Source organism: Mus caroli, chromosome 15 (assembly GCF_900094665.2).
Source record: "Mus caroli chromosome 15, CAROLI_EIJ_v1.1, whole genome shotgun sequence".
Lineage (NCBI taxonomy): Eukaryota > Metazoa > Chordata > Mammalia > Rodentia > Muridae > Mus > Mus caroli.
In genome coordinates this window covers 1,610,169-1,626,720 of record NC_034584.1, presented here as the reverse complement: position 1 = coordinate 1,626,720, position 16,552 = coordinate 1,610,169, and the positions used below count along the sequence as shown (strand labels likewise).

The following is a 16,552-nucleotide window of genomic DNA, read 5'->3' as shown; positions in this document are numbered from 1 at the left end:
TTCTATGTCTTCATCCAAAGGCTGCTACTGGAAGACTGACTTCCAGGCAACTAGGGTGAGAATCTTATGCCCACACCCACAGTGAAACATCCATTCCAACCAGGTCACACCTATTCCAACAAGGCCATACCTCCAGATGTTGCCACTCCCTGGTCCAAGGATATACAAACCATCACAGTATCCAAGGAACTAAAGGAGTCTGCAACCCTATAGGAGGATCAACAATATGAACTAACCAGTACCCCACAGAACTGTGTCTCTAATTGCATATGTAGCAGAGGATGGCCTAGTCCGCTATCAATGGGAGGAGAGGCCCTTGGTCTTGGGAAGATCACATGCCCCAGTAGAGGGAAATGCCAGGTCCAGGAAGTGGGAGGGCGTGGATTGGGGAGCAGGGATGGGGGAGGGAATAGGGGACTTTCAGAATAACATTTGAAATGTAAATGAAGAAAATATCTAAAAAAAAAAAAAGAATGTGGTCCCTGATAGGTTAACTACATTCCAGTGGATTGTCATATACCTGGGAGTATATGGGCAGGACAAATTAGACTCAATGTTATTAAAAAAAGGACATGAAATTGGGAGGGACAGGGATGTGGGTTTAGATATAGTATGAGTGTGTGTGAATATGGGTGTGAATATGATTAAAATGCATTCCATGACATTTGCTCCTCCACAAAATTGCATGGTGCTTTGTTTGTAGCAAAGACTAAATAAATGTGATTATTGACTAAAACCAGAAGCCCTTGTCTTGGGCTTCCAAGCAGAGCTTGTCATTTTAACTGTGCTGAGTTACTTCAGAAAGCCTTAATGGAATTTGGCTGTAGCTAGGAATGGTGTCAGGCCCCTTCAATGCCAGCACTCAGCAGGTAGAGGCAAGAGGATCAGGTATCCAAGATATTCTATAACTTCCCATCACATCCATAAAGACTGTCTTTAAAACAAAATAGAATCATCATTTCTGAATCATTCTATTGATTGTATTACAGTCATCCCTGTTTACTGGTGGAGGAAACTATATGGCGGTCTAATCACCAGGATCCAGGATCTTTGGAAACCATACTGGAGAGTGGTTTCATCACCTAGAACATACACAAAGATTCCATGGAACACTAGCTTCAAAAGGACATATTGTTTTTTCTCATTTCTATGTTCCATTGTTATGTTATGGCTGTAACAATGATGTAAAAACTGTAGATACATAATGAATGTTTAAGGGAATGAATATAGGACTGTAGGTCCATATTCTTCAACTCACAAGACTACTTGCATCTCTCGTTTTGTTTGTAGGAACAAAATATTTTTCCTTGAGCAATTGAGAGTGAGGACAAGAGAATGTAACTAGTAGGAATCTTTAGCGATAGCCTGTCTAGAGGGAAAGATCAGTACCATTGCTAATACATAAGTATGTTTCGTAATGTTTGTTGTTAAATGTTTATATATGTATATATGAAGAACATCTATATCTAATATACTCACACATAGATATGTACACACAATGAATGTGCATAAAACATATATATTTTATTGCTTTAGCTTAAAAATAAAAACTTTACTTTTTAGTAGAATGTCAAAATGGTCTTTTGTAGAATAACACCTAGCATACATAAATTTGATTTGATACATTAATTATAACCTTGGAGACAAGAGGCAAGTTAAAGTTTATCATGTGATGATATTTGGCTATGGGTAGTGATTCAAATTATGACATCAATATTATTAAAGGCTTATGTGTAAAAGATAACAGTAGCCCTCTTCTTACCAGTAGTGTAATGTGCGGGCTATACCACTCATTGGTGTCTGCATTTGCTTGGGTGTACATTTCTCAAGAAAGAGGGCTAATTAATGCCATGTGGCTCTCATTAATCAAATAACAGGCCATCTCCAAAGTGAATTAATGAATTTCCTACTAATGGAATGCCCCCTGGAAGACTATGGAGTGTAATGAATATTCTTTTTTTTTTTAATGTGCTGTGAACCTCTTTTTTTAAAGGTTTATTTACTTATTACATGTAAGTACATTGTAGCTGTCTTCAGACACCCCAGAAAAGATTCAGTTATCATTAGAGATGGTTGTGAGTCACCATGTGGTTGCTGGGATTTGAACTCAGGGCCTTCGGTGCTCTTAACCACTGAGCCATCTCTCCAGCCCGAATATTCTTATCTAGGTGCCATGTCTGCCTTCAAGAAGATGCAACTTTGTGAGTTCATAGGACAAAGACAGGACTTAGTTTTAGAAAAAGCCTAGCAGTTTATTTCTTGATGGTTTACAGTGGGATGCTGATCTCTTTCCACCTTCTCAGGAGGGTCTGTAAGGTAGCTTCAGCAGCTCTCTGGACACTGACACAGGGGTCCTGCCGAAGAGCCTGGAGTCCTGAGATAGAAACAGAGAGATGAACAAGGAGGGTCAGTGCCTAGTAGGAAAAGCAACCAAAGCCAAGACCTGGTGTATACAGGCTGCAGTGCTGTACAGGTCAGTCCTGTGTGGTCTCAAGTCAGTGCTCACCTTCTACTCTAAAAGATGAAAAGTGATGAATGGCTGGGGATGGAGCTTGGTGGTACAGTGTGTAGTTTGAAATTATAAGATTCAATCTCCAGGAGAGGGAGTGGGGAGAGGAAAAGGAAGAAGAGGAGGAGGAAGAAGAGGAAGAGGAGGACAGAGCCTTCTGATTTTGTTCTCTGCCTGTACCAGATCCTCTCCCACAGCACTCTATACCCAAATAGCACTGGGAGGGAGCAAGCCTCCCAGGAGTGTGGATAGGCTGTGAGTGCAAGTAGGATCACCACTACTGCTCAAAAGAACCTGCCTGGAATCCTCAGGGCACAGGAGTCAAGGGGTGGTCTGGAATGGGAGCCTTCTAGTCTCCATCTGGGCCCAGAGCTGATCTTGCACCACAGAGCGACATACATAAATACCACCAAGAGAGAGCTGGTCTCCCAGGAGTGCCTACACACCCGTGAGCTAAGGTAAGACCACCAATTTTCTTCAAATTGCTGGTCTAAGAGGAACAGTCACAGAGCCATAAGGTCACAGGAACCAAGGTACAACTGGGGACAGGATCTTTCTGGTCTCTGTTTGCACCCCAAAGCTGACCCTTTACCACAGCTATCCATATCCAAATTCCTCCCGAAGAGAACTGGTCTCCCAGGAGTACAGACACACAGGCTTGCAGGAGGGACAAGCCAAAGTCAAAGACAGCAAGACCAGCTAACACCAGAGATAACCAGATGGTGAAAGGCAAGCAAAAAAACATAAGCAGCAGAAACCAAGACTACTTGGCATCATCAGAACCCAGTTCTTCCACTACAGTGAATCCTGGGTACCCCAACAAACCAGAAAAGCAAGACTCTGACTTAAAATCATATCTCATGATGATGATAGAGGAAATTAAGAAAGACATAAATAAATAACTCCCTTAAAGAAATACAAGAGAATACAGATAAATATGTAGAAGACCTTAAAGAGGAAACACAACACTTCCTTAAAGGATTACAGGAAAACACAACAAACAGGTGAAGGAGATGAACAAAACCATCCAAGATCTAAAAATGGAAGTAGAAACAATAAAGAAATTACAAAGGGAGATAACACTGAAGATAGAAAACCTAAGAAAGAAACCAGGAGTCATAGATACAAGTATCACCAACATAATGCAAGAGATAGAAGAGAGAATCTCAGGTACAGAAGATACCATAGAAAACATTGACACAACAGTCAAAGAAAATGCAAAATTCAAAAAGCTCCTAACTCAAAACATCCAGGAAATCCAGGACACAATGAGAAGACCAAACCTAAGTATAATAGGTATAGAAGAGAGTGAAGATTCCCAACTTAAAGGGCCAGTAAATACCTTCAACAAAATTATAGAAGAAAACTTCTCTAACCTAAAGAAAGAGATGCTCATGAACATACAGGATGCCTACAGAACTCCAGATAGGTTGGACCAGAAAAGGAATTCCTCCTGTCACATAATAATCAAAGCACCAAATGCACTAAACAAAGAAAGACTATTAAAAGCAGTAAGGGAGAAAGGTCAAGTAACATATAAAGGCAGGCCTATCAGAATTACACCAGACTTCTCAGAAGAGACCATGAAAGCTAGAAGATACTAGGTAGATCTCATACAGACCCTAAGAGAACACAAATGCCAGCCCAGGCTACTATACCCAGCAAAACTCTCAATTACCATAGATGGAGAAACCAAGATAGTCCACGATAAAACCAAATTTACACAATTTCTTTCCACAAATCCAGCCGTATAAAGGATAATGGATGGAAAATGCCAAAACAAGGAGGGAAACTACACCCTAGAAAAAGCAAGAAAGTAATCTTCCTCAACAAACCTAATAGAAGATAACCACACAAACATAAAAACAACATCAATAATAACAGGGAGCAACAATCACTATTCCTTAATATCTCTTAACATCAGTGAACTCAATTCCCCAATGAAAAGACATAGACTAACATACTGGATATGTAAACAGGACCCAGCATTTTGCTGCATTCAGGAAACACACCTTAGTGTCAAAGATAAACACTACATCACAGAAAAGGGCTGTAAAACAATTTTCTGAGAAAATGGTCCCAAGAAACAAGTGGGAGTAGCCATCCTAATATCGGATAAAATTGACTTTCAACCAAAAGTCATCAAAAAAGATAAGGAAAGCATTTCATACTCATCAAAGGAAAAATCTTCCAAGAAGAACTCTCAGTTCTGAACATCTATGCTCCAAATGCAAGGACACCCAGAATTCTCAACTGAGGAATACCGAATGGCTGAGAAGCACCTAAAGAAATGTTCAACATCCTTAGTCATCAGGGAAATGCAAACCAAAGCAAACCTGAGATTCCACCTCATACCAGTCAGAATGGCTAAGATCAAAAACTCAGGTGACAGCAGATGCTGGTGAGGATGTGGAGAAAAAGGAACACTCCTCCATTGCTGGTGGGATTGCAAGCTGGTACAACTACTCTGGAAATCAGTTTGGTGGTTCCTCAGAAAATTAGACATAGTATTACCTGAGGACCCAGCTATACCATTCCTGACCATATACCCAGAAAATGCTCTAAAATGTAACAAGGACACATACTCCTCTATGTTCATAGCAGCCTTATTTTTAATAGCCAGAGCTGGAAAGAACCCAAATGTCCTTCAGCAGAGAAATGGATACAGAAAATGTGGTACATTTACAGAATGGAGTACTACTCAGCTACTAAAAACAATGAAATCATGAAATTCTTAGGCAAATGGATGGAACTAGAAAAATCTCATCCTGAATGAGGTAACCCAATCACAAAAGAATACACATGGTATGCACTCATTGATAAGTGGATATTAGCCCAGAAGCTCAGAATACTCAAGATACAATTCACAGACCACATGTAGCTCAAGAAGAAGGAAGACTAAAGTGTGAATACTTTGGTTATTATTAGAAGGGGGAACAAAATACCCATGGGAGGCGTTACAGAGACAAAGTGTGGAGCAGAGACTGAATGAAAGGCCACCCACAAACAGCCCCACTTGGGGATCCATCCCATATACAGTCATCAAACCCAGACACTATTGTAGATGCCAACAAGTGCTTGCTGACAGAAGCCTGATATAGCTGTCTCCTGAGGGGCTCTACCAGTGCCTGACAAATATAGAGGTGGATGCTCACAGCCATGCATTGGACTGAAGACAGGGTCCCCAGTGTAGGAACCAGAGAAAGGATCCAAGGAGCTGAAGGGTTTGCAACCCCATAGAAGGAACTACAATATGAACCAACAAGTATCCCCAGAGCTCCCAGGGACTAAACCACCAACCAAAGAGTACACATGGAGGAACCCATGGCTCCAGCTGCATTTGTAGCAGAGGATGGCCTAGTTGTTTATCAGTGGGAGGAGTGGCCCTTGGTCCTGTGAAGGTTCTATGCCTCAATGTAGGGGAATGCCAGGGCCAGGAAGCGGGATTGGGTGGGTTGGTGATCGGGGAGGGGGTAGGGGGTAGGGGGTTTTCAGAGGGGAAACCAGGAAATGGGATAAAATTTGAAATAATGCAAATAAAAAATATCTAATAAAAAACAAAAAATAATAAAAAAAACAAAACAAAAAATAAAAGGATGAAGAAGAGGATAAAGAGGAGGAAAAAGAGGGAGAGGAGAAGCAGGGAGGGGAGGAGGGAGAGGAGTAGGAGTAGGAGGTCATTACTGTCAACAACAGTTTAGATAACAGGACATCATTGGGAATAATGCCACAAAGTGGTGGAGCTGGAGGCTGTGATCAATTCATAGAAATTCTAGGGTCTAGGCAACTTCAGAAAATACTGTGGATGCTAAAGTTTGTTATTTCTGGGCTGGTCTGGCACTTGGAACAATCAATCTCTCTTTCTCTGTGAATGAAACAAAAGTTTGTAAACAGTAGGGGTGATACTTACGCATGGTGAGCTGTTCTCTGTCTAATAACTCCACATATCGTTTGGTCAGATGAAGAATAATGGCATCTAAGGTCAGCAAAAGAAAAGGTTACTGACCTCACTGTCAGGGGAAAGCGGACCTGACTGTACATAATCAAAAGGCTAATGGGCTGATTGGTGACTGGACAAATTATGTAAGTCCCCATATGCCTCTGAGGCTGATGTGTGGAGAGCTTCGACTGGGTGCTGAGCAACCTGAGTGGAAAGTGTTTGCAAGTCCAGCTCATTTAGAAAACTCACAAGCTGGCCTTCTTGGGGTGGGGAGAATGTATTGTCAGGTTTCAAACCTGCATGAGATAGGATTTCTGAATTGGTCAAATTTATAGTGTAATTAAGGCAATGGTGTGCAAGATCAACAAACAAACAAACAAACAAACAAACAAACAAACAAAAAAACCCAACCAACCAGCCAAAAAAACCATGGAGTTAACACGAACACACCAATGGACTGGACCTGCTTACTGTGGGATGGGTCATTAGAACAGGCTTACAGAGACCACTTACATTTTTATAGTAGAAGAGTCTTTAGAGACTCACTCACTTTTGTGTCATAGATTGGCATGGAGGTGACACAGGGAAGCGAAATGTCCCATGTCACAGAAGCAGAACCTGTATCAATGTGCTCCTCACTTAGATCATCTTGCTGTTCATGTGTTCATCTTGAGAACACAGAATGTGATTCACAAGAAAGAGAGAGGCAAAGTAGTTATTCTGCGGTACTAGGCTAGGAAACAATACTCTGGGAAGATTAAAGACCAAAGACTTGGAGCAGTGGATCTTGGAAGACTTAAGAGAAGAGCAGTCAAGTCAGTGGACAGGGGCTGTGGGTGAGTTGGAAGAGGCTGTACTTTTTTCATTTGTGAAAGAAAAGATGATATCACAAGGCAGGTAACACATTTCTTCCCACTGCCCCCAACTTCCATCTTTTTGTCCTGCCATACCAGTCTCATACCATTTCAGGGAGAGTTCGATCAGAGTGAAACCTAAACAGGAAAGAACAGACATGTGTGTGTTGGGACCCAGAGGGGACATTCACCTGTGAGCTTCACAGCTGCGCTCCTGATCATCTCCCAGCTGCTGGTGAAGAAGGTGAATGAATGCGTGTGGAGAATCCACAGAATTTCCTGGTTCTTCTTGGACTGGAAGAAATGTGGATGAACTCAAAGACAGCCTTTGGAAAGTAACCCTTGATGACATTTTTCATCCCATATATGTCTCCGAAGAGAACGAACCGCTAAAGAATAGTTAACATCCATTGCCATACATTGATTGACTGAAAGTTGTCTTATGGTCATTTCAACAAAGATTTAATCAGGAAGGCACTGGAGATCAAAGAACTAGTTGACAGACTTAGTTTCAGGACACAGAAGAATGGATGCTTATTGGACTTGAGGGAGAGGACAGTGTGTGAGAATACTAGGGGTCGCTGCCATCCCAGCAAGGCTACCTTGGTCCTGTTGTTATTATTTCAATAAAACACAAGAAATATAACAGATGTGACCTGAAGAGGAGACTTCAGTCAGCTTCTTGCTAGATATTGGTACCAATTATATGCATCCTTCTGAGGTTTGTCTAGACTCCTTTCTTGCTATTTAGGCAGCACCATCTGTGGTACACTTACCAGTTTCATGCAGAATTGCCTGTAGAAGTCCCTGGCCCGTGGCAGGTCCCGTTCAAGGAGGTGGTCTAATAGCCCATAGAGCTCCTGAAGGCCCAGGAATGGGATACAGATGACCAAGACATCACGGCATGCCTAGAAAACAGAGGTTTTGCTATCACAGTCTACATTTGTCATAAGGGAATAATTGCTCATTGATATACTAAAAGCAACAGTAGAAGCCTGTGGCTTGAAAGGAAGAGAAAGGTGGAAAGAGACAACAAAATGGAATTCTGAGTCGGAGGAGTAGCTTTTGGGTTCAGTGCTAAAGGGTGACTTCTGGCCTAGTTTCTGATTCAGAGAGAGAAGGCTAATTCATGCATCTCAGCCCTGGAGTGAGAGGGGAGGTGAAGGTGTCTGCAGGCCTACTTACAGCTCCAATCTTGGGGTTCGGGTCCCAGAGGTGGAGGAGGAATGAGATCATGCTCTTTTTCACTTCCTCAGCAAAAAATATCTTCCACCTTCTTCCCGTTAGGGTGGCTAAGTCCTCAAATAAGGAGATGGCTGTCAGTCTCACATCATCTTGCTCCTGTGGTGACAAATGGATCTTCTCATAGGCTATTCCCTGCGGGCACTCTTTTGGTACCCAACCCCACCTTGCTATACTTCAAGCAATGGAAAGAAGGCTGGCATCTGAGCACTGGTGTATTCTTGTCACTGTCTCTGCATTCCAAGGACTCTTTACAAAAACTTGCACAGCATAGAAAAAGTAATCCTCTAGACTCAGTTTTGTTATAGGACTGAAGACTTGATTTCTGCCTTTGTGGGGAGATATGATTGCAGAACAACAAACAGAAGAGTTGGCAGCAGGAAGCCAGGGGTGATTTCCATTTGTTATATACTTTCATAAAGTGTTCTGGTTGTATCATTAAACCTAAAGTTGTGGATTGTCTTATCAAAGGGGCATAAGCTTCAGTGCTCTTCTTTAAGATGTCAAATGTTTTGTAAAGGGATGAAAAGCTGCTCATGGATCCTGGCATTGAGTCTCAGATCAAATGAAAACTTGACTGGTAGAAAGACTATCTTATGTCTGCTTGGATGGGGCACCTGTCAATAATAAATCTGATGGCCTATAACTTAGGAAGGAAATGGAAGGTAGGATGTCTAGGAGGCAGCAAGAATTCTGGGATAGCATGAGATGCAGGAGACGTGATGAGATAGATGCGTGGTACCTGAGCAGAGGTAACCAGTCATGTGGCAGAATGTAGATTCAAACAAAGGGGATATTTAAAGCTGTGATCTAGTCAGAGAAGAGCCAAGCTATGTGGCCAAGGCATTTGTAAATATAATTTGAGTCTGAGTCTTATTTCTTAGAGTATGGGGCTGGGAGGAAGAAACAGACCTAGCCTCTACAATGCCTGGTAGGCCTCCTGTGAACTTGTAAAGTTATGGGAAAAATATTTCTTTCTTTCTTTTTTTTTTTTGTCCAGCATAGTTGGAAATGACTTAAAGGAGCAATGTGTGAAATGACCGGAAGGAAAGCCTTTGTTAGCTCACATGCGTACTTTGCTGATGGGGTTCAAAGTTACAACAAGAAAAGAAGCACAGATGGGTTTTCTGTTCAGGCCAACAAAACTAGATTAAAAAATTAGGGAATATCTGTCAAGTTCAAATGTTCTCAGTTTTCAGTTGAGGAAAATGGATTAACACTGAGTGAACTGATTGCTCATGGTGGCGGTGTAATGAGAAGGGGTGTGTCATAGCCATGGGGCGTGGCAAGTCATGGGGGGCTTGGCACAGCCACAAGAGTGTAGCACAGCCACACAGTTTCACTTCTGCCCTTCACAGCATCATCGAGTTCTGATAATTACAGAAAAGCACTTGCACACTGACGGGGAAGAGAGGAAAGTTGACTGATGACACAATTGTGTGCTTAACCTATAGTGAAATATAGAGGGCAAAGTATTACAGAGTTACGCACACTGCAGGATGCACACTGCTAGAGGGAAATTTGCAGGTCTTTACTAACATCAGGGGTGTGTGAAAGTTTTATTCACATATGGTGGAATTAATCTTTACTGGGAGAGAAAATGCCTAACCTAATAACCAGAAAGTGTTTGCATATTGTTTATCATAGCACAGTGTAACATTACTTTCAAATTGGTAAGAAGACTTGTGACGTACATGGGGCTCAGATGTAAGAGAAATAGTATTATTTCAATGAGAACCCAAGAATCTAACAGATTGGGCCTGAAAGTCAGACTTCAGATAGCCCCTTGAAGTAAAGACTGACAGCAATTATCCGTGGAGCAAAAAGGGAAACTTTTTTTTTCCAGAAAATTCTACATTGGGTGGGAGCTCAGTAACCATTTTTTGAGGATAACTTGGGAATTAAACTGATGTTAGTAAATTAAAGAAAATGTTTGGGAAAAGTAGGCAGGGAGCTGTTTTCACATGCCAGGTCACTCTAGAATATAAACAAAGAATAGGGTGCAAAAATACAACACGAGAATTATTGGCTGTGGGTATATATTGCATATTAAAATTAAAATAATAAATTAAAATTATATGTAATTAAAACCTAAAGCTAGTAAATCACCAAAGTTTCAGAAAGGAATAGAAATATTAAGATACTGGAGTAAATAAATAGGGACATGTTGTACTTGAAAGGAAGTTTTTCTTTAAATTCTACTTGATACTTCTCAGGCCTCAATAGTAGATATGACTCAACCAGTTTTCTATAAAATATATAATGAATAGAAAAATTAGGTTTGTGATGAACTATGGAGGGAATATATGTTTTCAGTCTGGAGACCAGAAAATAAATAAATAATTTAATGAAGTTTTAATGTTTATGAAGGCAACACTAGAGAGGGAAGGTAGCAATTCTCTGGCTCCTCAGGCAACTAGACACGAGGAAAATTTTATAGATGATCAAAACATTAGGTTGAAGTTGTTGTGAAACAGATTTTTACATCCATAGAAGTAAATAAACAAGAAAAAAATTACTAAGACACAGTTTGTAGAATAAAGAAATGAGTCCAAAATTTGTACAGATACAGAATACAGAAATGACTCTCCTTCGCCTAAGATTGCTTAGTGATCTTTGGTGATCAGTCAAATAAATTGCAATTTATGAGCCCCATGGTCCCTTCATCAGTTATCAGCCCTGCAGGTAGACTGTGAAAGTCGTCATGGGCAATATATTATCAGCAAGAGTGGCTATGTTCCAATAAAACTTTATTGACAAATGCCGAGTGTGAGCCGGATTTGGTCCATGAGTTGAAGAGTCTTTGAGTTTGAGAAGTGGAACAGATCACGTTGGAGGAACTAGCAATTGTCTTGATGTCTGTATTTCCCAAAGCAAATGGATTGTGAGAGGGCTGATGAGATGGCTCAGCAGATAAGACTGCTTTTCCGAAGATCCTGAGTTCAAATCCCAGCAACCACATGGTGGCTCACAACCATCTGTAATGAGATATGGCGCCCTCTTCTGGTGCGTCTGAAGACAGCTACAGTGTACTTAAGTATAATAATAAATAAATCTTTGGGCTGGAGCGAGCAGGGACTGAGTGAACGGAGTTGACCTGAGCGAGCAGAGGTCCTAATTCAATCCCCAACAGCCACATGAAGGTTCACAACCATCTTTACAGCTACAATGTACTCATATACACAAGATAAATAAATAAAATCCTTAAAAAATAATGACTTGTGAGCAATTTATTTGGGAGAAACACCCAGGAAACAAACCTGGGGAATGAGAATCAGATAGGGGATGGAGGAAAGAAAGGACCATTTGCTTGCATTTGTGGGTGTGCTGCCCTCACAGGCGAGTGGTACTCGAACCTTCTGTGAAGTGAGGACCCTGAGGAATTCGTTCAAGTTTCTTCCCAGGGCTAGCCTCCTCCATAACTATTCTAGCGCACCCTGCTTAGATCGGTTGTGTTTTCTACGCCAGGGAGCATGCTTGAATAGAGGGACATGGGGAGTCAGCAGCCTGTATGCGGACTGTTTGTGGAGGCTCTCTGGAGTGGCCACAAAGGGCTGGTGAGGGCACCCCCACAGACTTCAAGTCCTACAGTGGCCGTTCCCTCACTTCTTCCAGGGAAGGGAGATTCCTGAAAAGGCTCACTTACATCTTCAAAGAAGGTTCTTGTTTGGAGCACTATCTCCTTGAAGTAGAAGTTGATGTCTCTTTCTGTAAGCAGCTCCAGGATCTTTTTCAGAGCTTTCAAGCTTTCACACACGACTTCCGTGCGAGCCAGGTGGTACAGGCCTCTGATGATACATTCTAACATCATCTGCTTATGCTTCCTCACCTGCGTGGGAAAAAAAGGTCTCTGGATGGATAACACGATTCTGTGTGTCTTTTGAAGAGGGTAGGGACTCCCAGGTGGGGGTGGTGGCTAAAACCTGGTTATGAGCACATGTACATCAACCCCAAAGCTGTTAATTAATTCACTTAATTTCCATGAAGCAACCAGATGGGTGCTGCTAGATTATTACCTTGAAACTCTACTTAAACAAATCCTTTCTCCCAAGAAGCCTCTTACCTTGTGAGGAGCCCCGAAGGCTGTGTTGCCCAGTCCCCGGATAGCCATTTGCCTCAGAATGGTGTTGGAATCCCGTGCATTCTGATCCATGAAAATCAGTACTTCTCGAAGATTTCCATGCTTCCAAAGGATTGGCTCCTTCATAAGCTGAAACCAACAAACTCCTCCCCTTTACTTAAGGGATTCCCTTCCCTTCAGGGGAACGCTAAAGGCATCTTAGCTACAGTTAAAGATGGCTTTTTACTGCTGTGGAGTGGAGGAAGAGAGCCCTTGCAAGTGAACCAGCAAATCTTGTAGTGGCTGAGCTCCTAATGTGAGCCTAATTCCCACAGGTCAAGGTAATGAGGACCAGACAATCTAGGTAGGAGGATTTACTCAAGAAGTAGCAAAGACAGAAGTTAGCTATCCCATTCCTTCCCTAGGTTTGCTAGCCTTATGCCAGGGAAGGGGGCTAATGACCTGTTGATTTTGCATTTTGTCTCCCTCACATCTATTATTGTCCATTCTCTGACCCGGAAGGTTGGTTTTCACAGAAGAGGCAGGAGATGGTTGTGAGAGGGACTTCCTTTCTCTCTCACTGCCTGCTTGTGCACCTTTGAAATGGGTCCCTTCACTACTACCCCCCCTCACCCCCTTAAAGGGCCCCTTCCATGGCTCCAGGCATCACTAAGCTACATGAGGAATGCAGTAAGGGACTCGTGAACAGGCTCTGTTGAGTATTTTTCCTTGCCTCAGAGAAGAATGCCATGCCTGTTATCTGATAGTTCTCAGAGGAGGAGGAGAGAGACGAGAGTAGGTGTTCCATGATATCCAGTATGACGCCATGTTGCCAGACTGCCATGCTCCTGAAAAACAGAAACATTAAAAGGGACTTAATTTCTCACTACATCAGAAGTTCTTAACCCGTGGGTTACAATGCCTTTGACAAACCTCTATCTCCGAAAATATTTACATTATGATTTGTAACCGTATAGAAAAAATTACAGTTATGAAGAAGCAACAAAAATAATTTTATGGTTGGGAGGGTCCTGACAACATGAGGGACTGCATGAAAGTGCGATCGCATTAGGAGGACTGAGAATCACTGCTTTAAATAATGGAACGAACTGTAGTGCATTTACAGGGCTTTCAAGCAATACTGTGTCTCAACAGGAATATTAGATGAAAGACTGCCGAGTCTTACATTTTAAGATGGCCCATCCAAGTAGTGAATTTAATTTAGTTTATTTAAATTAGTTCACTTGAATCATTTTTATTTTTTGTCTTTTTGTTTTTGTTTTTTGTTTTTGTGAGAAGTGGTAAGGTTGGAGCACACACTACCACATGGTTCTCCTCTCTGTCCCCAAGGGGACTCTTTCCCCCTTTGTGTCAACTTGATTGTGCATTGCATCTTCAATTCTGTATTCTTTTCCCTCTTGCATCCATTCTAGATAGCCTGCATATTACCTGGCTAGTGCACACACGCCGATGTGATGGGTGTCAGGATTGCTAAGGAGGGTCCATAAGTTGTCGCCTTCATCAGATTCTTTCGCAAGGCCTTCTCTCATGGCTTGGGCTTGCAGGCATTTCAGAGTTGCAGTTGAGAGTCTAGAAGAGACAGCGGAAACCATAGAAGTAAATCAACCCTACATGAGAAGTTGTGAATTCTCAAGTTGACTCTTCCTACTTCTTGTAAGCCTCTCCCAACTTGTAGATTAGTGGATGCTGTTCAAGACAAAAATAAGACAGTCCTATTCTCACACTTCAGTCTTGGGGGTGGGGTGGGGGGAGGCGGTCAAAGGAGACAACAGGGCAACAGGGCATGTGAGCCAATAGAGCCTCCTCAACTGTCCATAAGGAAAAATAAACAAATGATTAAAAAAAAAAACCCTGTAAATGGAAAGTGAAAAATAGTCTAGTTTATTGGATCTTTGAACTGTGACCTGCCAGTTGCCATGATGTAGAGAAGCTGCTGTTGTCTGTGCATTAACACACAGATGCTTGCATTCAGGTACGGCCCTTTATACTGCTGACAATTCGGTGAAGTGACAACGTGTATTACAGCATGTGTGGAGTCTAAGTGGTGTTTAAAATGTCTTTTAAAAGGTTACATTATGATTTGACATTGGAATGAAAAGCTATGCAGAAGGTCAGAGAAACAAGATGACATGATAGAAAGGAAGGACCTGGAACCCACAATTCTCATTCAATTCAGTTTATTCATATTCAAGTTCAATTACTTATATTCAAATTATTTATAGTCAATTATTCATATTCAATCATATGTATTCAAATTCAATACAATTGGTATCCTTGATGGACACAAAAACATTTAAAAATACCGGAAATGTAAGTTGGGCAGTAGTGCCCCACACACAACTTTAATCCCATCACTCAGAAGGCAGAGCCATGTGCATTTTTGAGTTCAAGGCCAGCCTGGTCTAGAGAATAAGTTACAGGACAGCCAGAGCTACACAAAAAACCCTGTCTCAAAAAACAAAAATAATGAACTCCATGTTTTTTGGTGGATTTTTTGTTTTATTATGTCATTTTTTTCTTTTGGTCTTATATTTTGTTTTCATTTCATTTCATGTGTGTGTGTGTGTGTGTGTGTGTGTGTGTAGGTTGGGGAGGATCTGTAGTTGGAGGAAGAGAATCATAGTAAAAATGTATTAAAATTTTTTAAATAAAATGATTTCTAAATGAAAGAAAAGAAAGCACTGATCTATGGTCTAATGGAAAGTTTTACTTTATACAGATGGATATTGCATTTTTCAATTGCTAAAGTCCTAAGATTAGATGGAATATTGTTTTCTTTCTTTGTAGCCTTCAGTATCACAGAATTCCAGCTTCCCTAGTAAGATTCCCCACAAGGGTAACCGTGTTTGCCCTTTAAGAAAGAAAGCACAGCCGTTGTTTCTAATGTGACCAAGCTAGGCAGATACCTTGGATATTGGCTCTGGGAAATGAACCATCGGTCTAGAGTCACGGTTAAAGAATGCCAAAGCCTTGTTTGTTCCATTCATTTTTGTTCAGTTTGGGTTTGATACCAGGGCAGAAAGGCACCAAATCTGAGTTCCACAGCCCCTTTTTGGGAGCATGGGATCAGACCCGTTGATCTTTTGTTTTCTTTTCTTTTTTTTTTTTTTATATTTTTTATTAGGTATTTTCCTCATTTATATTTCCAATGCTATCCCAAAAGTCCCCCATACCCTCCCCTCCCCACTCCCCTACCCACCCACTCCCACTTTTTGGCCCTGGCGTTCCCCTGTACTGGGCATATAAAGTTTGCAAGACCAATGGGCCTTTCTTTCCAGTGATGGCCGACTAGGCCATCTTTTAATACATATGCAGCTAGAGTCAAGAGCTCCAGGGTACAAATCAAAACAACCCGTTGATCTTTTCCTGATGGGCCACTTACCTGCAGGGGTCTGGGAACTGCTGTCGTTCTCCAAGTTGCATCACACGGCGCCTTTGACTAAGGGTAGACATTGGCATTTTCTGGCCCAAGGAGCAGCTGACCAGCTTCAGGAGCAGGGTGAACAGCTCTGGATACAAATGAGTGATATGAGCCCCTGTTAAGATCACTTCGTAGATAGCACAGGCCACCTGGGGGAACAGAGGACCTCTCAGTTAAGTACTTTTCTTTCCTCTGAGGCCATTTGTTTTTCCACTAGGTTGTTACAGAAGCTTGTACAGAAAGCTCCAGACTTTCAGGGACTGTTTTCTAATTTAAGCATGCCTATGGTAAAAACACACACACCAAAGGGAACATAAATTGGTCTGTAAATGACTCAACAGGCTGCGTTTCTTAGGACTATCATACTGGTGTCATGACTTAGGGTAGACACATGTCATGACTTAGTGTAGAGTATGACATTGTACTGGCTATTTTTGTGTCAACTTGACACAGCTGGAGTTATCACAGAGAAAGGAGCTTCAGTTGAGGAAATGCCTCCATGAGA

General features: G+C 41.7%; 1 protein-coding gene across 2 annotated transcripts in view; it reads right to left on the bottom strand.

Moving 5' to 3' along the window:
- Window positions 1-2,155: 2,155 nt before the first annotated feature.
- Mroh2b (maestro heat like repeat family member 2B) overlaps window positions 2,156-16,552 on the bottom strand; it is a 63,582-nt gene continuing 49,185 nt past the window's right edge. For both annotated transcript variants that reach the window (XM_021183789.2, XM_021183790.2), the window contains 10 exons: window positions 16,009-16,196; window positions 14,055-14,195; window positions 13,339-13,453; window positions 12,609-12,755; window positions 12,192-12,374; window positions 8,489-8,644; window positions 8,080-8,211; window positions 7,495-7,597; window positions 6,420-6,485; window positions 2,156-2,374 (listed from right to left, as the gene is read on the bottom strand). In XM_021183789.2, coding sequence (XP_021039448.1) covers window positions 2,268-2,374; window positions 6,420-6,485; window positions 7,495-7,597; window positions 8,080-8,211; window positions 8,489-8,644; window positions 12,192-12,374; window positions 12,609-12,755; window positions 13,339-13,453; window positions 14,055-14,195; window positions 16,009-16,196 — 1,338 coding nt within the window. In that variant the 3' untranslated portion in view covers window positions 2,156-2,267. The remainder of the gene's footprint in view (window positions 2,375-6,419; window positions 6,486-7,494; window positions 7,598-8,079; window positions 8,212-8,488; window positions 8,645-12,191; window positions 12,375-12,608; window positions 12,756-13,338; window positions 13,454-14,054; window positions 14,196-16,008; window positions 16,197-16,552) is intronic.